This window comes from Centroberyx affinis, unplaced genomic scaffold (genome assembly GCF_046629955.1).
Source record: "Centroberyx affinis isolate AG114_WGS23_722 - 3 ecotype Tasmania unplaced genomic scaffold, CSIRO-AGI_Caff_v1 ptg000192l_1, whole genome shotgun sequence".
Classification (NCBI taxonomy): Eukaryota; Metazoa; Chordata; class Actinopteri; order Beryciformes; family Berycidae; genus Centroberyx; species Centroberyx affinis.
This window is the reverse complement of record NW_027278885.1, coordinates 147209-168887: the sequence shown is the minus strand read 5'-3', so window position 1 is coordinate 168887 and position 21679 is coordinate 147209. Positions and strand designations below refer to the sequence as shown.

General features: G+C 41.5%; 2 protein-coding genes across 2 annotated transcripts in view; one reads left to right on the top strand and one right to left on the bottom strand.

Moving 5' to 3' along the window:
* The first annotated feature begins 280 nt into the window (after positions 1–280).
* LOC139659535 (potassium-transporting ATPase alpha chain 1) lies at positions 281–8931 on the top strand. The gene is made up of 18 exons (XM_071537843.1): positions 281–389; positions 797–1065; positions 1264–1342; positions 1728–1847; positions 2063–2172; positions 2783–2917; positions 3187–3379; positions 3632–3807; positions 3994–4130; positions 4739–4889; positions 5153–5321; positions 5725–5879; positions 6173–6296; positions 6987–7132; positions 7298–7431; positions 8097–8198; positions 8421–8512; positions 8621–8931. The coding sequence occupies exons 2-18, from the start codon at positions 811–813 to the stop codon at positions 8647–8649; spliced, it is 2307 nt and encodes a 768-aa protein (XP_071393944.1). The 5' UTR covers positions 281–389; positions 797–810; the 3' UTR covers positions 8650–8931.
* Positions 8932–9370: 439 nt separating this feature from the next.
* The window catches only part of LOC139659547 (DENN domain-containing protein 3-like), a 30299-nt gene continuing 17990 nt past the window's right edge, over positions 9371–21679 (bottom strand). Inside the window, 11 exon segments of the mRNA XM_071537854.1 lie at positions 9371–10840; positions 11520–11672; positions 12194–12252; positions 12255–12311; positions 12928–13064; positions 13597–13757; positions 14037–14176; positions 15723–15830; positions 16339–16468; positions 18232–18402; positions 18856–19115. Of these exon segments, the coding sequence (XP_071393955.1) occupies positions 10622–10840; positions 11520–11672; positions 12194–12252; positions 12255–12311; positions 12928–13064; positions 13597–13757; positions 14037–14176; positions 15723–15830; positions 16339–16468; positions 18232–18402; positions 18856–19115 (1595 nt within the window). The 3' untranslated portion in view covers positions 9371–10621.

Genomic DNA, 21679 nt, shown 5'->3' with positions numbered 1-21679 from the left:
CTGACATACGCATCATCACTGGTCAGGGCTGCAAGGTAGAGCACATACATACATACATACATACATACATACATAGGAAAAAAGAAAGAAATGCTGCATATTATAACAAATTAATTATGTGCAGGCATCCCTTGGGCCAATCAGTAACAACATGCATCATCCCTCCAAGTTTTGTCTAGTGTCTGAGATTTCATATTTGACAGACAGATGGACGCAAACTGATCTGTAGTCTATGGATTCTATTTATTTGTTAATGTGTTTTGTGTGTCAGGTTGACAACTCGTCTCTGACAGGGGAGTCTGAACCACAGACCAGGAGTCCAGAATGCACTCATGAGAATCCACTGGAGACAAGAAACATTGCTTTCTTCTCTACCACCTGTCTTGAAGGTACAGTATAGTACATATGTGTATAAATGTATCCATACGAACCCTATGGATACTGCACACCAAAGTCGCCGACATCTTCTCTACAACCTGGTTTGAAGTTTGGATGCACACAGACTCTTTGCATTCTTGTCACTGGTGTTTAACCCCATTTATTTTTATCCAGGGAACATCAGCTAAGCACACTTGCTCTTTTCCAATGATGCCGTGCTTCACATTCATACAGTTCCACACATTCACACCCAGGAGCTGCCCAGTATAACCACAGTCTTCTGCTGCAGCTACACTGGAACAGTTCAGGGTTAAGAGTCTTGCTCAAAGGCACCAAGACAGTAGTTGCCCTCTCCTATTCTTTCAGATGTAAATACTCACCTGCTGTTGTATCTAACCTCCTCTCCTCTCCTCTCCAGGTGTAGCTACTGGTATGATCATTAACACAGGTGACCGTACCATCATCGGTCGGATTGCCAGCTTGGCTAGCGGGGTCGGCAATGAGAAGACACCCATCGCCATAGAAATCGAACATTTTGTGGACATCATTGCCGGTTTAGCCATCTTTTTCGGCTTTACCTTCTTTGTGGTGGCCATGTTTATCGGATATGCCTTCCTGGAAGCTATGATCTTCTTCATGGCCATCGTGGTGGCATATGTGCCGGAGGGGCTGCTCGCTACTGTTACTGTGAGTTACTGTATGAAATGTGGTTCTCAAAATGTGTAGGACCCGTCTATCTCTTTACCAATATTCATGATTTTTAGTTTCCATTAAGTCTTAAAATGAATGTTGATAATTTTATTCATCATAAGTCATGTAGACAAATTTAACACTGCTCTGCACCAACAATCTGTTTCTAACAACCTGTGTGTGTCTCTCTCACAGGTGTGTCTGTCCCTGACTGCTAAGCGTCTAGCCAGGAAGAACTGTGTTGTGAAGAACCTGGAGGCTGTGGAGACACTAGGTTAGTACACCAGACATCCAAAGAGGGCTTGATCCCCCTCCCGTTGACCTGAGAATCTGAGAAGTATGCCTTATAGCAAAATTACTTCTATTTCTGCTAACTGCTTTAGGTTAGATGGTTATGGACTGAAGATGTGTTTCAGAAGAGATGTGGAAAGCTTTCTCTACAGCCTAGGCAAAACAGCTATGTATTTTTTTGTGTGATACATGAGTTTGTTTAAGAGTATGTTTGTTATACATACATATTACAACATGATTTATAGATGCGTCTTGTCAGCCCATGTGGACTCTGCACCTTGAGTGGACGACAGCAATCTAGGCTCTATGAAGTTACTCCAGTATGTATGTATGTGTATATGTGTAACCTTCTAACCGTGTTTGTTAAGGCTCCACTTCAGTGATCTGTTCTGATAAGACGGGCACCCTGACCCAGAACAGGATGACTGTAGCTCACCTGTGGTTTGACAACCAGATCCACGCTGCTGATACCACTGAAGATCAGTCAGGTAAATGGATGGGTGGATGCATAGATAAATGAGGCTTGGTGCCATTCCTAGCATTTCCTATTGAAATCAATCAGCACTGTTCGTCTTAAAATAATAAGCTAACTTGTAGCTTGGTATTTCAACAGTTAAGTGATTTTCAAAGAAAGGTGGAATAATGTTGTTTTACATGTGGGTGGTCCTCTGTGATAACGCTGTTGTCCCTGTGTGGCCTCCAGGCCAGAGTTTTGACCAGTCATCAGAGACGTGGCGTTCCCTGGCAAGAGTGGCCGGCCTGTGTAACAGAGCTATATTCAAACCTGATCAAGAAGGAATACCCATTCCTAAGGTACATGAATACTATACAGTATAATAGTCTATTATAATGGATTGCTATATCATACAATCGACAGAGTACTCATTATTAATATACATACATAACTGGTACTCTGATTGGAGCTAGTTTGTAGTACACCTCCATATGATGGCATACCGAGTGTAAAAAAACGAAATGTTAGGAAGACCTTCTTTCTCCATCAGACTGACAGACCATGTGAATCCTGCTAGAAAAGTATGAGCTCTTATTGATTTTAGTTATTCAATACACTTAGCTGTGATAGATGGGATAAAGAAAAAATTTTAATCTTTAATCCTTGTGACAATTGAGACATGGATTATGTAAAATATATTGAAGTTGTACAGAATGCGCCTTCCATCTGTTCTGTAAATCTGCTAACACATTTGAACACCCTGCATGTACGCTCATTTACTGTACTCATGTACTAAACGGCAAATATTTCTAAATCTATCAGTAGTCAACATAGTGGCAATTCTTTCTAGCCAATCTACCCAATCTCAATCTGGGTCAAATTCACATTATCTTCATGATGTATGACCGTATTATACAATGATTTTTTTCTATCTTCTCTTGCCTACCTCACCCTTACTAACCCACACAGAGGATTGTGGTCGGAGATGCATCGGAGACAGCTCTGCTGAAGTTCACAGAGCTCACTATAGGCAACATCATGGACTACCGTGACCGCTTCAAGAAGGTGACGGAAGTGCCCTTTAACTCCACCAACAAGTTCCAGGTGAGAAGAGGAGGCTTTGTTATTATTGGGCTTGAAGGCCATGAAGACCATGAAGAGCTTCTTCTTCTTCTCTCTCTCTCTCTCTCTCTCTGTACTTCTCCCATCCTTCTCCCACCCTTTCTGTCCCTCCCTGTTACCCTACTCTGTACATTTCTGAAGTTATTGTGATATAAGAGCACAGCTAAATGTCTAAATGCCTCCCTCTTCCCTCCCCCTCTCTCTTTTCATCCCTTTCTCTCCCTCCTTCTGTCCTCCCTGCCTCTCTCTAGCTGTCTGTCCATGAGTTGGAGGACCCCCTGGACCTGCGCTACCTCTTGGTGATGAAGGGGGCACCAGAGCGCATCTTAGAGCGCTGCTCCACCATTATGATAAAAGGCCAGGAGCTGCCTCTGGATGAACAGTGGAAAGAAGCCTTCCAGACGGCTTACATGGACCTGGGAGGACTGGGAGAGAGAGTACTGGGTTAGAGAGCGCTTTTCAAGACCTTCATCATGTGGCCCGCTATGATAAAAAATATCTTTGAGCGGCGTGGAAAACTTCAAAGCCTTTGTCAACATAATCAAATGCATTGCTGCCATTAAATGATATATAATTAAATAAATAAATGATGAGTACATAGCTAAACTAGATAAGAGATGAGCTGTTGATCCCTATCTAAAATAGGTCTTCTCTCTCTTTCCCCTTTCCTTCCTCCTCTCCTCTGTCTCCTTCCAGGTTTCTGTCATATCTATCTCAATGAGAAAGAGTTTCCTCGTGGCTATGCTTTTGATTCCGATGAGATGAATTTCACCACGTCAGGACTGTGCTTTGCTGGTCTCATCTCCATGATCGACCCACCCAGAGCCACTGTACCTGACGCAGTGATGAAATGCCGTACTGCTGGTATCAGGGTGTGTTCACACTGTTAATCCACACAGTAATTGGTACAATGTTAAATTCTTCAGGGTGACAGAAATCAGGCCGGTCTTGATTGCTGGTCACTGCCGAATGTCTGTAGGATTGTTTTTATAGTGATTAAGAATCTTGTCTGTCTATCTGTCCCTTTTACATAACCTTTTTACATCTTGGCACTTCAGGTTGTCATGGTGACTGGAGACCATCCAATCACAGCAAGGGCGATAGCAGCCAACGTTGGTATCATCTCAGAAGGTAGTGAAACAGTGGAAGACATTGCCACGAGGAAACGCATACCTGTAGAGCAAGTCAACAAGAGGTACATGCATCACTACTGTCCATATGTCAAACAATACTCATTTCCTGCCGGTGTAACGTTATAAATTGTCTATGGCTGCCATCTTGGGTGTACCAAAGAGATTACCATGATATGTCTGGCAATTGGCTTTCTGTCCATTTCAGCTCTGTAAACTTGAGACTTGAGAGTCCAGTGGTTTTCTTACCTTATGACTACAGCTGCAGAATTATACACAATAGTCCAAGCCAGAATAACCTGTGAATTCAAAGTTTCACATGAGATGAGGTGTTTGTTTTGTGTGAGGTATGAAAACTACTTAGATTCTGTCATGAATTTGGGGGGGATTTGTTTGGGAAGATCAGAGACACAATGAAACATATAACATTTCATTGTGTGTGTGATTGCCAGTCTGTAGTCATTTGGTCTCCACTGCTGTCCCAGCAATGATTAGTTGCCGTTGTTTGATACCAATAGTAATTGAACATTTTGTATAGAAATTAGGTTACCACATTCTTCCTATGTTGCCTAAATGTTTGTGGGTGTGTGCCTGCCTATCTGTATGCATGCATGCATGTCTATCTGTGTGTGTGTGTGCATTTATGTACTGACATCTGTCTATCTGTATGCAGGGACGCCCGTGCGTGTGTGATCAACGGCGGTCAGCTGAAGGACATGAGCAGTGAGGAGTTAGACGATGCACTACGGAATCATCCTGAGATGGTGTTTGCCAGAACCTCTCCTCAGCAGAAACTCATTATAGTGGAGAGTTGTCAACGACTGGTATATGCACACAGACATACTGTATATACACACTAGGGATGGGCCGATATGCTTATCTCACGATACGTTTCAATACGCGATAATGGGCCAGCTCATAAATGGAATACTTGATTATCTTGAATATTAGGGAAATTTTGGTGTGCATGTATTCATATCTAATACGTATCGTCAAACAAAATTCCTTCCGAGAGATGTTGTTTTACTCTTTCATCCATCTCTTCCCTCTCTCCTTTTCCCTCCTCCACTCTCTTCACCACTCCCAGGGTTCTATTGTCGCGGTGACAGGTGATGGTGTGAACGACTCTCCGGCTCTTAAGAAGGCCGACATCGGCATCGCCATGGGGATCGCCGGGTCAGATGCTGCCAAGAACGCCGCAGACATGATCCTGTTGGATGATAACTTTGCTTCTATTGTCACTGGAGTGGAGCAAGGTGAGACTTGGAGATACAGAAGGGATAATGTGTGTGTGTGTGTGTGTGTGTGTGCTTATTTTATAAAGGTTCCATTTTATTCACTTTTCATTTACTTGTTTTCAGTATTGTCTCAGGATAAGAATAATGTGTTTTCTGATGTTTTCAAATAATTGTAGCTAGGTTAATATGATTTTCATGAATTAATTTGAAGGAAAGGGTGTGCAGACTTTTGATATCTGCAATATCCAGTATATACATATTGTACAGTATAAAGTACATAGAGTTCCTTTAAGGGTTAAGGTACAAAATAATTCATAGTAACCAGAACATAGCAGTGTGAGGGAAAGTGTGAAGTGAATAGTAAGTACAGTGACTAAAATAATTCCAGAGTGACTCCCTGTTTGTGTGTGTGTGTCTTTAGGCCGTCTCATCTTTGACAACCTGAAGAAGTCTATTGCCTACACGCTGACCAAGAACATTCCAGAACTGACACCATATCTGATCTACATCACCGTCAGCGTGCCTCTTCCTCTGGGCTGCATCACCATTCTCTTCATCGAACTGGCCACTGACATTGTGAGTGATTATGTAATTAGTAGCAATTAAGCAGGAAACCAATAATTTTTATTATTGTCATTATTGTTACCATCATTATCATTATCATTGTAGATGAGTGTCTAATTTTTGTGAAACTTTCATTGCGCATCAGCACACAACTCATTATCCTCATCATCACAATCCGTTTCATTGAGTATCTAATTAAAGTATGAATAAATTATCTTCATCCTCACTCCCCTAACAACTTCCTCTCATCCCAACTGCAGCCAGTAGAGTGATATCCTGATTGCTTATTGGTTTCTTTCCCATAGTTCCCCTCTGTCTCTCTGGCCTATGAGAAAGCAGAGAGTGACATCATGAACCTGAAGCCCAGGAACCCTCGCCGTGACAGGCTGGTAAATGAAGCACTGGCTGCCTACTCATACTTCCAGATAGGTAAGGCTGTGTTAGTGCTGGTTAACAAAACATTATCTATTTTACTACAGTCCCCAATTGTATTAAACTGAACACTTGCTTCATAGGGATGCAACATGTCCACAGAAGGCTGCAGAAATTGTGACGAGAGAACTAAACCAAGTCCATTCTTATTCTGGCCTCATACACACTTTCACCTTAAAACATTGAGAACCATTTCAATTCCTTAAGACTGTCATATATGCACTTCTAGAGGCAAAAAAAACATTTTACCATTTAGGACCTGCTTTGGAAACGGCTCACAAATCATTATAGCTGCATCTATACACATAGAACAGCTTTTGAAATGTGATCTGTTTTATTGTGTGATATAGGTTGGTGCACTATAATGCAAGAAAAGCTGAAAAGAAATATTCTCCAGTACTACCATCTCTCTATATTTTATCAAACTTGTGTGAAGTTTTAAACTCTGTACGCAGTGAGAAAACTCATATTGATAGCAATGTTTAGCTCCAACCTTCCACATTAACAACATTCCTATAACCGCATGGTGAATGGAAACATTATTCTAATGATGAGTCCTTAATGCACATGGAATAGTTTTACCTTGTATGTGTGCTGCCACTAACTAAATCATTTCCAAACTACTGAATGTGCAAGTATGTAAGAACCCTGTGATTCTGTTTTTTTTCTTTTCTCCCTCTGTTTTAGGAGCCATCCAGTCTTTTGCAGGGTTTACAGATTATTTCACAGCCATGGCTCAGGAGGGCTGGTTTCCACTGTTGTGTGTGGGTCTACGTTCTCAGTGGGAGGACGTCCGTCTCCAGGACTTACAGGACAGCTACGGACAGGAATGGGTTAGTATGGATAAACACACACAGACCCTTACTCTATAGCCCCTTTTCATAGTGTGGACACACGTTGTCTTCATCTCTCATCTTTGTCTCCTCTCCTCTGTGTCTTGTATTTTTGATCAGGATAGAAACCAAATAACTCTTCCCCTATCTCCTCCTCTGCTGTAGACCTTCAGTCAGAGGTTGTACCAGGAGTATACGTGCTACACTGTGTTCTTCGTCAGTATAGAGATCTGTCAGATCTCGGATGTGCTGATCAGGAAGACTCGACGTCTCTCACTCTTCCAGCAAGGATTCTTCAGGTCAGTACAGTCCCATTGCTCACATGGTCCTGTGTTCTGTAGCTCAATAGCTACACCATGGCACTAACACTTCCAGGGTTAGGGCTCCATTCCCTGCACACCTCAATTAGTAGACCATGACACTATTATTGTGAGGGACTGGGGGTTGTGTTCATCTCATTGGGTACAGCAATGACACTGATACTGCCAGCATTAAACGTTCCTTTCCCCAAATACAAAAAAATGAATGCCACTGTGGTATTGTAAGGCACTTTGGATCGAAGTGTCCACCAAATGTAATGGCATATAAAATGAATGCTCTATCCTTTTGAAATTGTTGAACTGTTGTATTTAGCATTGCATTGTCCAACCTTTACCCTTAAACTTTCACCTCCCTATTCCTTGGTGATTCATGAATGTGGCATGAATTATAAATCACTGTGGATAATTCTAATTGTATTACATTTGTATTTAATAACATAAATATAATTGAACATACTTTTCCTCATGCATCCATTTCTGAGCAAATAGAGGCATCCAATAAGGCCTCTCTTCATTTTTTGTTTTTGTTAATCCATTTCATATGGAAATAAGTAAACCTAAACCATCTCCTCCTCACTGTAATATGATTCTGAGTGGGTATTGGTAACTTCTGCGTGTGTGTGTGTGTGTGTTTATGTGTGTAGGAACCGTGTCCTGTTATCGGCCATCGTCTTCCAGCTATGCCTGGGTAATCTGCTGTGTTACTGTCCTGGAATGCCCAATATCTTCAACTTCATGCCTATCAGGTAACACCACGCAAGGCCTCATTCAGCTGAGCATCATTTGAAATGGCTTTTATATATAAAAAATTCATGACAATCAATGATCTGTAAGGTCCAAACTGTTTTTTGTGTTTAACTCCCACCCTATTTTTGGGAGTATGAGCTACTAAAATGGTAGCACTGTAGAATGCTGTATAATGCTACAATGTTATGGTTTATGGCTCTTTTATATCTGTCTCTGTCCAGGGTCCAATGGTGGTTTGTTCCCGTTCCGTACGGTATTCTAATCTTTGTCTATGATGAGATCAGGAAGTTAGGAGTCAGGAGATATCCAGGAAGTAAGTCGATATTCTTCATTCATCCCTCCATCCATTCATTTATCCATCAACCCATCTGTACATCCATCCAATATATCATTAATCTCTATCTCGTTCTTTCTCTCTCAGGTTGGTGGGATCAGGAATTGTACTACTGAGACCAGAGACATCCATCCATCCATCAATCCATCCATCCATCCATCCATCCTCATGCACAGAATGCTGCAAACCCAATGGACCTTAGCCCATTCACACCGTACTCCATTATGATCTATGTTTTTATAGCTCAACCTATCTTTTAATGTTCATATTATATTAACATTCGAGAGCGTACCTAAATCCTGTCAACAAAGTAAAAAGGTAATCATTAATGAAAGTCATCATTGAATAATTCACACAAATTTGCTCTACTCCAGCTCTTTAGCTGTGTCTGCATTGTATTTGTACTAATAAAAATGTTTTATGACTGATAATGATCCCAAATTGAGTATGTGTACTCATGATTCAAAAGAATCCACTAATTGGTTTCGGAGTCATTCTTTTCTAGTTCTTAGCACTGAATTGCTGTTCCTTGCACTTGTTGGAATTCACTTGGAATTCACAAATGCTGACTTATTTAAATGTTGGATATTTTGTGAATCACTCTGAATAACAGTTTGTGTTGTAAGATGCTTTGTGCAGGATTTCTTCACTGATGTATACTGACTGTACAAAATGGTAACAAAATATATGCACAAAAAGGATGCATGCACACCTTTCCATGAGTCTGGGATTTATAAAAAAGCTAATTCAACATTCCTACACCATGCAAACATATACTTTGAAGGGGATCTGGGTGTGGGATTGGGTGACACCAAATTGTAAAGGTAATTTTAGTCTTAATAAAATGTCTCAGTAGTGGCCGGACAAATGCCAGTAAAAGCCCAAATTAACATCTTAGTCATCTGAGCTGTGATTTTTAAAATGTAACTACTGTAAATACAGTACATTTGATCCTTGTTGGAATTTTATTTTTCATTGTCTTAAACATTAGTGCCTAATCAGGCAGATATCCGATTACTATCCACTACTTTCACTTGCATATTGACATCTTGTAGGTCTGCCAAGCGAGCAGGGCTTGACTCTCGTCTTAAAATATATAGGTTCTTTACTCACACTCATACACTACAATGTGGCAGGAACAAGCTACAGTATAACTGCAGTGAGAACACAGTAGTAAATGGGCTGTGCGATCAATGGAACAACCAGAGACTGGATCTATTTCTGATGGGGAGAAATTGAAAAAATGAGCAGACTAGGGACTGTGGTTCATCGCTTCCCTTCAGAAACTGAATGAATAAAGGATTGCCCTTCACTTGGAGACTGTTTTATATCCTGGTAAAACAGTCGATGTGTAATTTTTAACCACACAACATACCACACTGTTCTGTAATGTTGTCTTCTGTAGGGTTAGAAGTTGTAAATTTATCAAGAATGCTTGGTAAAGGCAAACTACAAATAATAAACTCAAACCTATGTAATGAAATGGGCATTTCAGCATTATACTGTTATTTTAAACAGTTGACACATCATCTAAATGAAATCAAAATTTTAAAACAGAACATACGGTATGCATTGATTTTTTGTATGTGCTGTCTTCTTCCACTCTCACACATCTCAGCTCTGTTGCTGATGCTCCATGGCAGAGACAGAGAAAAGAGAAAAAAAACTGCATGTTCTTCATTTAGTCTGGGGTCAGAAACAAACTCTTCATTTCCAGAATATTATGTTGTTCCCAGAGCTACTTTCTGTTCTGTATCGCTCCTGAGGTTTAAATGGCTCAAAACATCATCTTCATAGGTTACGTTCAGCACTTTGCATCCTCAATTGAATTAAACCAAATGCTTACCAGCAGAGAAACACGATGACCAAGACCAACAAGAGAAAGCGAAGAACTTTTCCTTTCTTCACCTTCTTCCCCTCATCCTCTTACATTACTCAAACTTCCACATGGTGATCTTGCTGTCACAGTGAAGAACCCAAAGGGCAAAAGTTTGTCATTTCTTAGGTATCTCCTTTCTTCTTCCTTTTCTCCACTTCAGGCTGCTCTCCCCTGCTCCTCCTCTTGCTCCCATCTCTTTCTCCTCTCCTCTATTCGACTTTCCAGATGGCGATCTTGCCGTCGCGGCGTGCCGAGCCGCTCAGGACGTAGCGGTCCTCGGCAGAGCAGAGCGTCTGGACGCTGTCTGAATGGGCCTGCAGCACCTTCTCCACAGCGTGGCTCTCTGGCTCCACCACCAACACCTGACTTCTCAGCTGACCGTCACACTGACCCCCGACGCCGCTACTGCCGCGACAGCCCACCCAGATCTGAGGAGAGGAGAGGGCATTAAAGACGGCTAGAAGAGGGTGAGTGGTGATGGGAGAGGAAAGAAAAGTTGAGAGGAGAAGAAAGAAGAGTCAAGGAGAGATGGGTGAGGTGAGGGAAGAGGGGAGGCGAGAGGAGTGTGGGAGAGTTTAGAAGTTGGAACGAGAAATGTTAGTCATTGTTATGCATTGAAAAAATAGCACTTTGCTTTTGTTTCATCACCAACATTGATTTGAACTAGTAGAAAAAAACAGCAGTGAATCTCACATTTGTCTTTTCCAGGCTCCAATTTCTTCCATTCTATTCACTGTCTATTCACTCACCACAGGAACATGCTGTAGTTGCAATGATATTCATGTTTATAATCCATACCCGTAGAAACTTGAGTAATATGAAAACGTTTCACATGAAAACACAAATCAAACATTGCCATAACACGTCACAATCTGACACGACTTTACAAGACTTGACACGGTCAAATACTGAATGCTTCCTCCATAAGCAATAACTACCTCCTGTTCCCATGAGCTCACATAGGTCCCCCTGTTACCTCAACACTCCACCCAGTGTTCAATGTTAGAAATACACATTAAATATACAAGTTTCCATCATATGAGCAACACACATAATGGCTCTAACAGATGTTATCGTATATAACCTTGCCATGTAACATGATATAACCAACTGGTCCTTGACTCTAATCATACAGGTGACTCCAGAACTGCCTGGCAGGGAGATTGTCTTAAAGGGCCGGCTGTTGTCCTTAGTGTTGTCCTTAATGTGCCAGAGACACAGCTCCCCCGAGTCTGCACAGCCTGCCCACAGCTGGCCTCGCTGGAACAAACAAACAAACACACACAGAAACCAGGAAGTCACATATATACTTTTAACACATGCAGACATTTTACTGTGATGAGTTACTGTTGCTTCTTGATAAATTCAGGCAAGCTGTGGCCTTCAACATGCAAATTTAAGCCCTTAATTTGCAAGCATGGAGAGAAACGAATGGCTTAACAATTGCATTATAGCTGTGGCCATCATGTTTATATACTTACCAACCCCTTTGGTAGGCAACCGACCATTGTAGTAAGGTTGCAACATACTATAGTGCTAACATAGGAGAATTTGTCAGTGAATCTTTGAATCAGCTCCCCTCACTATTCTCTAGATGTTATTTGATGAGAATATTTTACAATTAACTACTTCTTGTCCTGCTGGCTTGCATGATTTCTTCATGACCAATCGACTGCCTGGCTTGACGTGCTGATTAAGTAACTGATTGACTGACTGACTGCCTGAATGACTAAGTGACTGACTGCTGGCTTGTTTGATGTATTGACTGATTGTTGAGTCACCTCCAGCACGAGAATGAAGCTGCTGAAGCAACTGGGCATGCTCTGTAGGTGGTCAGGAGTGCCATCCTCCTCTGTGGTGTCCCGTTCTTCCTCAGTTCCACAATGCTGTCACCACAACCTGCACATACACAACCACAGACACTTCTTATTGGTTCTTATTAGTCTCTTCTTTATTGGACAGGCAAATTAACAAGTAATGTGTAGAGACTGATTGGTTGAGTGGTTGTTTGATTGATCGATCACCATGTTGCCTTTGCAATTTGGTAGGTTTGAACCAGACAGATGTAGAGACAGCGAATGATTTGGCTACATTTAACAAGAGGGATGGAGGGAGGAATGTAAAGTGACGTTTCTCTTCATTTTCCCTACAACAAGGGAGATGCATTTTAATGATATGTGTTAACAACAGGGCTTTTCACCCCCCCACTCTAAATGCCTCCTGGATGCAGACAGTCAAGGATTACAGAGAAGGAATTAGAAGCCATACTGACAGACGCAGAATCACAGTCGGGTATTAGTATGACACTCAGCCAGCGAACTACACCAAGCCACAAGTGAAGAACAAGGCTGATGCTACAGGAGTGAGTAGTGTGTGTGTGAGACAGAGTGAAAAAGTGTGTGTCTGCATGAGTGAGGGAGGACTACACAGATAAATCTACACATGGATTAACTGAGTTAGAAAGCTAAAAAAAGAGATGAGGAAAAAAGAGGAGAGGGGGAGCGTGCGTACGTACAGCACCACAGCGTTCCATCATGGCTCTGTATGGAGGAGAGGCGGTCACAGCTGAGCTGGAACTGTCGCTTCACTTTGAGACTGGACGAGTCCCACTGCAGAATGGTCCCATCACAGCTACAGGAGTATGGCTGCTGACTGGGACAGAGAGGCAGAGAGACAGAGAGAGAGAGAGAGAGAGAGAGAGAGAGAGAGAGAGACAGAGAGAGAGAGACAGAGAGAGAGAGAGAGAGAGAGAGAGAGAGAGAGAGAGAGAGAGAGAGACCAAGGCTATCATTTGAAAAGGCTGCTTACAACATACATGCTTTTTGCAGCGCTGAAAAATGTCCACTTATACTACTCACTGATGACACACCTTTGTAAGATTGCTTTTAATGTTTAATGTGTGACTGACTTTTATTGAGACTATCTTACAACTTGTTTTGTGTAGTTTTCTACTTTTCAGTTGTTGTAAAGTGTCTTTGTGAAGAAGAAGAAGAAGAAGAAGAAGAAGAAGAAGAAGAACTACACATCTTTGGATTCTTCATTCTATTCTATTTGAAGAAGAAGAAGAAGAAGAAGAAGAAGAAGAAGAAGAAGAAGAAGAAGAAGAAGAAGAAGGAGAAGAAGAAGGAGAAGAAGAAGGAGAAGAAGAAGGAGAAGAAGAAGAAGAAGCGATGATCCCGTCTACCTGTTCTGGAGATCTCTGGTGTCCACAGTGAAGCCTGTCACTTCGTGTCTGTGTTCAGTCAGCTGCTTGTTGCAGGACATGCTGCGAGTGTCGATGATGTAGATCACAGAGTCCTGGGAGCCAATCCACACCTGCCCCTGCACCAATCCCAGCATGCAGTTCTACAAGCAATAGCAGAGGGAAGTAGACAGCAGTTTCATTGCACTCTGAGTATGAGAAAAGGCTGATAGGCTGAAAAACACTCTATTATTAGTAGTAGTAATAAGTACTGTATGTATGTATGTATGTATGTATATCTGGATGCATGTATGTTTATATCTATTTATCTATGGGGTATACAACAACCCAAGAAAAGTTAGTATATATCTAGCTGTTACATCTCTCTCTCACTATATATAAAGTTTAAATATAAAGTTTCACTCCCACATCTCTGTTCTTACCAGCTGCGATGCTCCGACCTGGATGCAGTCCTGCAGCATGGACCAGCTAGCTGCATCAAATACCACCACCCTACCCCCACTCAGAGCCACCCACAGCTTAGGGTTCCCGTCTCCCTCTGAGTCACTGCAACTCAACTGACCTGGAGAGAGAGGGAGAGAGAGAGAGAGAGAGAGAGAGGAGGAAGGAAAGGGCGAGAGGGTGGAAGAGAGTCATAGTATAGCATTGTTATTGTTAAATTATTAAGAAAACCTGAAATAACTGAGAAGCATGTAAAGTATTCAATTGATCCATTGTACAGGAACAAGCATACTCTTATTTGAAAAATATATCATGACATACAAACCAATGGCAATCAATATGTATACAGGAAGAGATTTTCACTCAAACCTGATGCTCATGTAATTTTCTTTGCATTTTATACTTTACTGTTTAAGAGACTATGAATTACTTAGTCACAGGGACTTCAAACCACTTATGTTCATCATTTTCTTTGTGTTGTTCTCTAGTTCATCTAGAGTTCATTCTCTAGTACCATCCTGTTACTTTGTTTAGTTCTGTGAAGTGTGTTGTTCTGTAAAAGCAGACCAGAGGCTTCCAGACTGCTTTTGTTCTCTGTGTCACAGTGTGAACAACATAAAGAGTCTCTCACAAGACAGTTATTATCCTGCCTGCCTGCACACAGCACGACAACACTAATCAGGTTATGTGGATAGGTTTCGCTGGAGCATCTGTTGCCACACACTCACACACACACACACACACACACAGATGCACAGAACATACACGTGCACACACACACACACACTCATACAGATGCAAATGCACATTATGTCCCTCTGCTGACACGTTTTCATATAAACCCACTCAACGGATTTTAATTTAATTTAAACGATCCTTTTTTGAAACAGGGCAGCTGAACAAGAACAGATTCTTATTCACAATTTTGCCACCCGATACACATTCATCCACAGAGGCAGAGGCAAGCAGTCAACACGTTGCTTGTCTCGGACCTCAATACTCATCAATATAATTTAACACCAGTCAGTAATTGCACAATGGCAGAGCATCTTGTGACTGCAGCAACCAGCACACAGATAACATGCAGAGAGCCATACCAGTGGTATAATCAGAAGTGGTTTCACTATGTCAGCACTGATTATAATTACAAAGAAATTGATTATAATATACACAGAAGCTTCTCTGATGCTGTGAACTGTAAAGGATTTTTCTGGGTAATTTCAATTAGAAGACTAAAGGGACATATACTGGGCCTGATTTACATGGAACTAGGGGTTATAAGGATGATAACTGTTATTAGCGAGGTCTTCATAGTTAGAAGGGCATTTCTATTATAAGGGGTGGTGTGTGTGTGTGTGTGTGTGTGTGTGTGTGAGTGTGTGTGAGAGAGATAACTTACAAGCCATATCTCCCACATCCTACATTCAATTGACATGAAATTTGGTGTAATTGCTCTTAGTTGAATAGCCCAAGGGATAGTTACATCAGGGTCTGTGTAATGGTAAATGTCATACTTAAAAACACCAATTACTTTAAGATCTTGCCAGAAGTGCACCTAGTGTGAGGTGAAATATCAGTGTCAGGTATAATCTGGTACAATGTCAGGTACAATGTGTAAAAAAAAAAAAACATTTCTCCGCAATTCTGTAATTTGATCCCAGGTTTACCCGGTGTGTATAGTAGCACATGTACAGTCTGAGGTTCAGCCAGGCCAAGTGATGGGTTGATCTTATGTTTCAGAGTCTCTGAGGTGATCTTGGGCACCATCATGGGCACTGAGAGAGAGAGGGAGAGTGAGAGAGAGAGAGAGAGAGAGAGAGAGAGAGAGAGAGAGAGAGAGAGAGAGAGAGAGAGAGAGAGAGAGAGAGAGAGAGAGAGAGAGAGGCAGGAGAGATGGAGAAAGAAACCGAAAGGTTAGTGATAACTCAGATTGGGAATTAACATCAAGATGCCAATACACAACATTAACAACAAAGTTATGGTTCTTTGTCTTAAAAGGCACTGTCAACAAAGTCCAGGACCCAAATCATTACACAAAGATCTTTGTCTCATGAATGGGACCAAGGCTCACTGAAACAAACTAGTATTCCTTTCAAGTGGTATTCTTGTCAACAGATCTGTGGTCTACCTATCAGCATGAGTCGAGAATCATAAAAGTGTCAAACACTTTATTATTAGTAAAAGCAGTCTGACCTCTCTGTGGTGGGGGACAAGTGAAAAGACACATTTCTTTTTTGTAGATCAATAAAGTATCATAGAAGAAGTAGAGGAATGAGCCCATACCTTCATGTTTGACCTTGTCAAAGTAGGCTAGCTTTGAGGCAGCATAGATGGACCTCTGGATCTGCAGGCAGCCCACTACAGCATCCATTAACAGGACATTGGTCAGAGCCTGGGCCACATACTGAGGGTCCTAGACAGACAGAAAAGGAGCCATATGTAAAAGATATGGCACTATAGTACAGGGTGGCAATAATATATGTTTATTTAAGGATCCCCATTAGAAGCACATGGATATGCCTCTAGTCTTCCTAGGGTCCTGGACATAGAAATACAATACAGACATACAATAAGAAAGTACAGTCAACTTCAAGATAAAAAAAAAAAACAGGCAAGCTAAGCAGACATACAAATGAGTGAAATTAAGGATAAAGTGATAACAGATAACAGTACAATTAAACATAATAACAAAGAAAAAAAAAATCTTAATAGATATAAAAGTGATCCTAAAGCAAGCAGACTAAACAGATAGACGAAGGCAAGAATTTCAAAATTTAAAATAACATAACCTAACAATCAGACATGCATACATGTAGGGGTATGTGCTTATCCTGTTATTTGGCAAGATATTTCTTTGTATGCTTTCTGAAAGTTATTTTGTTATTAACAGTAGATGTGATATCTTTGGGCAGAGAATTCCAAAGTGTTATTGACCTATATATGACAGTAATTTTACGAAAATTCGTTTTTGGAGCCGGGAGCATTATGTGACCACAGGCTGCACCTCTTGTGCTGTAACCATGCCCAGAGGCCATATGTATCTGATGAGCCAAGCTGGACGGGTTGTTGGTGCTAATGACGGACCGCAACAGCATTAAGAGACACAAAGACATTTTCTGTTCAACCATCAGCCATGCCAAGTGTGCATGCATATAGTTAACACTTGTCCTGTATGAACAACCGAGTGCCAGACGAGCCGCTTTATTTTGAGCAACCTGCAACTTATCCAGATCAGATTTTGATGCTGATGACCAGATTACAGGGCAGTATTCTAGGTGAGACAGAACCAAAGACTGAATAACTACTTTGATTATTGAGGTAGTGAACGCAGAGTGAACGCAGAGCACTTCCTAGTCACACTGATTCCTCTTGCCATTTAGTGACAATATTATTTATATGTTTAGATGAGGATAGTGAGCTATCAATAGTTACGCCCAGAAGTTTTATTGTGTTTACTTGTTCAATATTTGTGGTGCTTATTGCCAACTGTAGTTGAGGGTTGTTGGCCAACATATGTCAGGATCCAAACACAATGGACTTTGTCTTGGAAATATTTAAGACCAACTTGTTGCACTCAACCCACTTGTTTACGTCACTTAGGGCATTACTTAGGGTGCGAGTTACCGCTTGCTCAGATAAGGCGGCACTGTACCGAGTGGTGTCATCGGCATACATAACTGTGCTGACATTTTTTACACACAACGGCAGATCATTAGTGAAAATGGAGTATAACAAAGGCCCAAGACAGCTGCCTTGTGGAACCCCACGGTCTGTGATATTCCAGTTTGAATAGCTGCCATTAAAGAAGACTCTCTGTTTTCTCCCTGACAGATAGTCCTTAAACCATGAGGTTGCATTGGAAGTGAAACCATAGCACTGTAACTTGCCAATGAGCAAGGTATGATCAATTACATCGAATGCCGCATGTTGGACAGATACAGCATGTAATTTATTACTTGGCATATAATTAAAATGCATATCATACATTTTGTCCTGCTCTGTCTATGTATTTTGGTCATTCAAATATTTCACAAATTCAAATCGATTCTCAAGAGGTTCAGAATAGCCAGATCCTATTTTAGTAGTATAGATACTGAATAAGCAGCCAAGCACAGTATACATCAGGAGAATATCGGTCAGTGTGTTCTGGAGTCCCTTATCCAGATCTCGCTGTACCTTGTGTTGGTTGGCCATCTTGCGTCCGGCCCACATCTCTTTGACCATGAGGTTCCAGAGCTCCGTGTCTGTCTTCAGGTTGGCCTCAAATACCTCGGGCCTGCTAGAGGTCTGGATATGAAGCGAAGGAATACGAAGGAGGAGGAAGGGAGCTGAGGAGATCTTCACTTCCTAAAGAGAGAGAGAGAATATTTATTATTATAACAGTAGAAGTTTAGTTCTTATTAATTCTGAATCTAATGAAAGGGGATCCAGAGAAGAAGGGACAGAGATGATGAGATCTTTTCCTCCTCAATAGAGGGAGGGAGAGAGAAAGAGACCGACTCTCTGACCTGTTGTGTCAAAAGTTAATATGATCAGTTTACTTCTTTTAAGACTTCCAAGTGACATCATCATCATACTGTACATGTGAAAGCAGCCGGTGCCTTCAGACAATGTGACTTAAAATAGGTTTGATAAGTCTGAAAATAACATAAAACCATTTGTTGCTTGCCTGTTTTGCACTTGAGCTGTTTGTCCAGGAGGAAACTTGTTTTAACATACTTTCATTTCTTTAAAGCAAAAATAAAAACTAATACTAATAAATGTATATCTAAAAAATACTTTTTTTTTAGCCTGCTTGACCTGTATGTCTCTGAACTTGGTGATTTCCAGGAAGCCTGGTCGTCCCTCGGTGAGCAGGAACAGGCGTTTCTGCGTCATGGCGATTTTACCAACGCCGTGGGACGTCTTGACACAGGACGACAACTTGTAGACACACTCGCTGTTGTCCAGGTGGTCGATGACCTCGGAGGGCAGGTTGACGTCCTGCGCGTCGGCCTCCGTCTCCTTCCAGAAGGTGTAGAAGACTCTGAAGAGCTCAGGGTCCACCTGCTTCTGAAGGCCTGGGACAGAGAGGAAAACATGTACAGATACGAAGCATATACAGAAGGGATGCAAGCAGACTCACATGCCTCCACATATTAGACACACGCATCCACAAACACACACGCCACAAATATAAAAACGCATCCACATACATGCACAGATGCAAAAAAAACAATGCACAGGCACACACACACACAGACTAAGTAATCAGTTCCACATTCATTCTCAATTATAGATATCACAGAATAATGTATTTTCTTGTTAATGTGTTACTAAATGACCGTCTGACCTCACAAGGCTCCATAAAGTGTTGTGATCAAAATACACACCCAGACAACAATTATACCATTCACACAGGCTTTTAGTTTGGCCATGTGCCATCACACATAACACTTCAGTCCTGTTATAATTCTGTTCCTTTCTTCTTCCATCTGGCCATGCATAATTACATTGCACCATCAAATAAAATCAGCACAAAGCAGGGAGAAAAGCCATGTTGGGAAAAACAACTGATGTGAAGCGACTACAAAGGCTTCCAAGAATATTCTGACTATACTTGAAAGCATACAGTAGAGAGAGACAGGAAAGATGGGAGAGAGAGGAGATGACATGCGACAAGGGTCATGAAATGGATTCAGACTCATAAAGTTGTGAGTTTATGGTGTGGTACTCCACTGACCGCTGAGCCACCAGGACGCCTGTGATCTCTCTTTCTTAGTTTCACACTTCAGGGTAGTGATGCACCAGCACTGATACTGTTAGTGTATATTCAGATGATACCAGGCCTATACCAAGAACCACGTGTCACATGTGAGAAATCAAAGTGACTTCATTTTCTGCCTTTTCGTTTACATGATAGATCTCTCTAATCTGCAGCCTGTCTAGAGTGCATGCTGTGCTGAGCTTGGTCTGTTTAGGTGAAGTTTCTGGCTCCACTATGCCAAACAAGATCAAACCTAAAAATCCTGCAAGATTTTTGTCCAGTCCAAAAGGAGCCATTAGGATTTTATCTCAACATTACAGGACTCAGAAATCCTACAAGACTGACCAAAAGACTGTATCACATGAATCTAAAAAAACTCTAATAAAACATATTGGTTGGTTCCAAAATGTGATAGATTCTGTTTTCTCACTTGATGTCACAGCTTCCACCTGTGGGCGTTCTGAGGTGATTATAATGGTTTTAATTCAATGGGGAATGCAAAAGGAAATCAACCCACTGGATTCCTGACTGGTGCTTTGACTTGAGTATCAGTTGCAGACAAATAATTGAGTCATCCAAATAGTAACTGAACCCAGATCTGGTTGTCTTGGTCCAGAGCTCTAGATATAAACAGTTTGGCATGGTTGTACATATCTATAGTATGGCGCGGTCCCTTTCTCTAGGACTAATTAGTGTTGGCCGCAAATATGCAATTCTCCATAACATCAACATGACATCATTGAATCACATGTTACTCAGCAGGAGCACCAGAGCAGGACTGTGGGGCTAAAATGCCTTCCACTTGTAGGGAAATCTGTATGTAGCTGTTTGATTTCAATCAATCCTGACTGGATTTTGAAGTTTACCTTGTCTTTGAAAACTTCAGCGTCTAAACTGTATGTATCTACAGCTCTGGTGCGGTCTTACCCTCGACAGATGCTGAGGAGTCCAAGGAGGAGACTGATTTGGAGGAGGGACTTCTCAATGCCACGTCTGAAGGCGAGTCTCTCTTAGATTCTACCAAAGTCAATCACATCACCATGAGATGATTCCTCTACAGTCTGTGTGTGTCTGTGTGTGTGTGTGTCTGTGTGTGTGTGTATGTGTTTGCTTTACGTTTTTATGAGTGCATTCAAAATTCCATTGTGTTTTGCATCTGTATCTGTGTGTATGTGAATGAGCGTAGCATTTTTTAGCATCTGTATGTGTGAATCTGAATCTGTGTATGTGAGTGCGTGCGTGCTTTGCATTCGTGTGTACCTGAATGTGTGCACTTGTGTGTGTAGCAGTGTACATTTTACATTTTGTGTGTGTGAGAGAGAAATAGACAAAAAGAGAGAGGGAGAGAGAGAGAGAGAGAGAGAGAGAGAGATAGCACAAGAAAACCCACAGGACATACTGTACTTTACGCTTATAGATTGTAAAAGTACAACAGATCATCTGATAGCTGATTTAAGTTCACCATGTCGACCACTGGTGACTTCATTAATTCAAAATGCTTTCATGCAAGGCTAGTGGAGCGAATGATTACTGTACAGTCAGTACAGTAAATACTGCATTCATCACGTCAGCTCAGAGCAAGTTCAATCAACACAAATAAAAATGGCCAAAAAATTCAAAAGATACAAATAAGATTTAGGGCCCTATTTAAACGATCCATGGCGCATGGTCTAAAGCACATGGCGTAAGTGCATTTAGGGCGTGTCCAAATCCATATTGCTAGTCAAACGACGCACAATGTGGGCGCAAAGTAAGGCGCAAGGCGCAAAGGGGTTGTACTAAGTCCCTTAATTAATCATAGGTGTGTTTTGGGCGTAACATGAACTCAACCAATCAGAATGTCATCTCCCATTCCCTTTAAGAGCCAGGTGCGCTTGC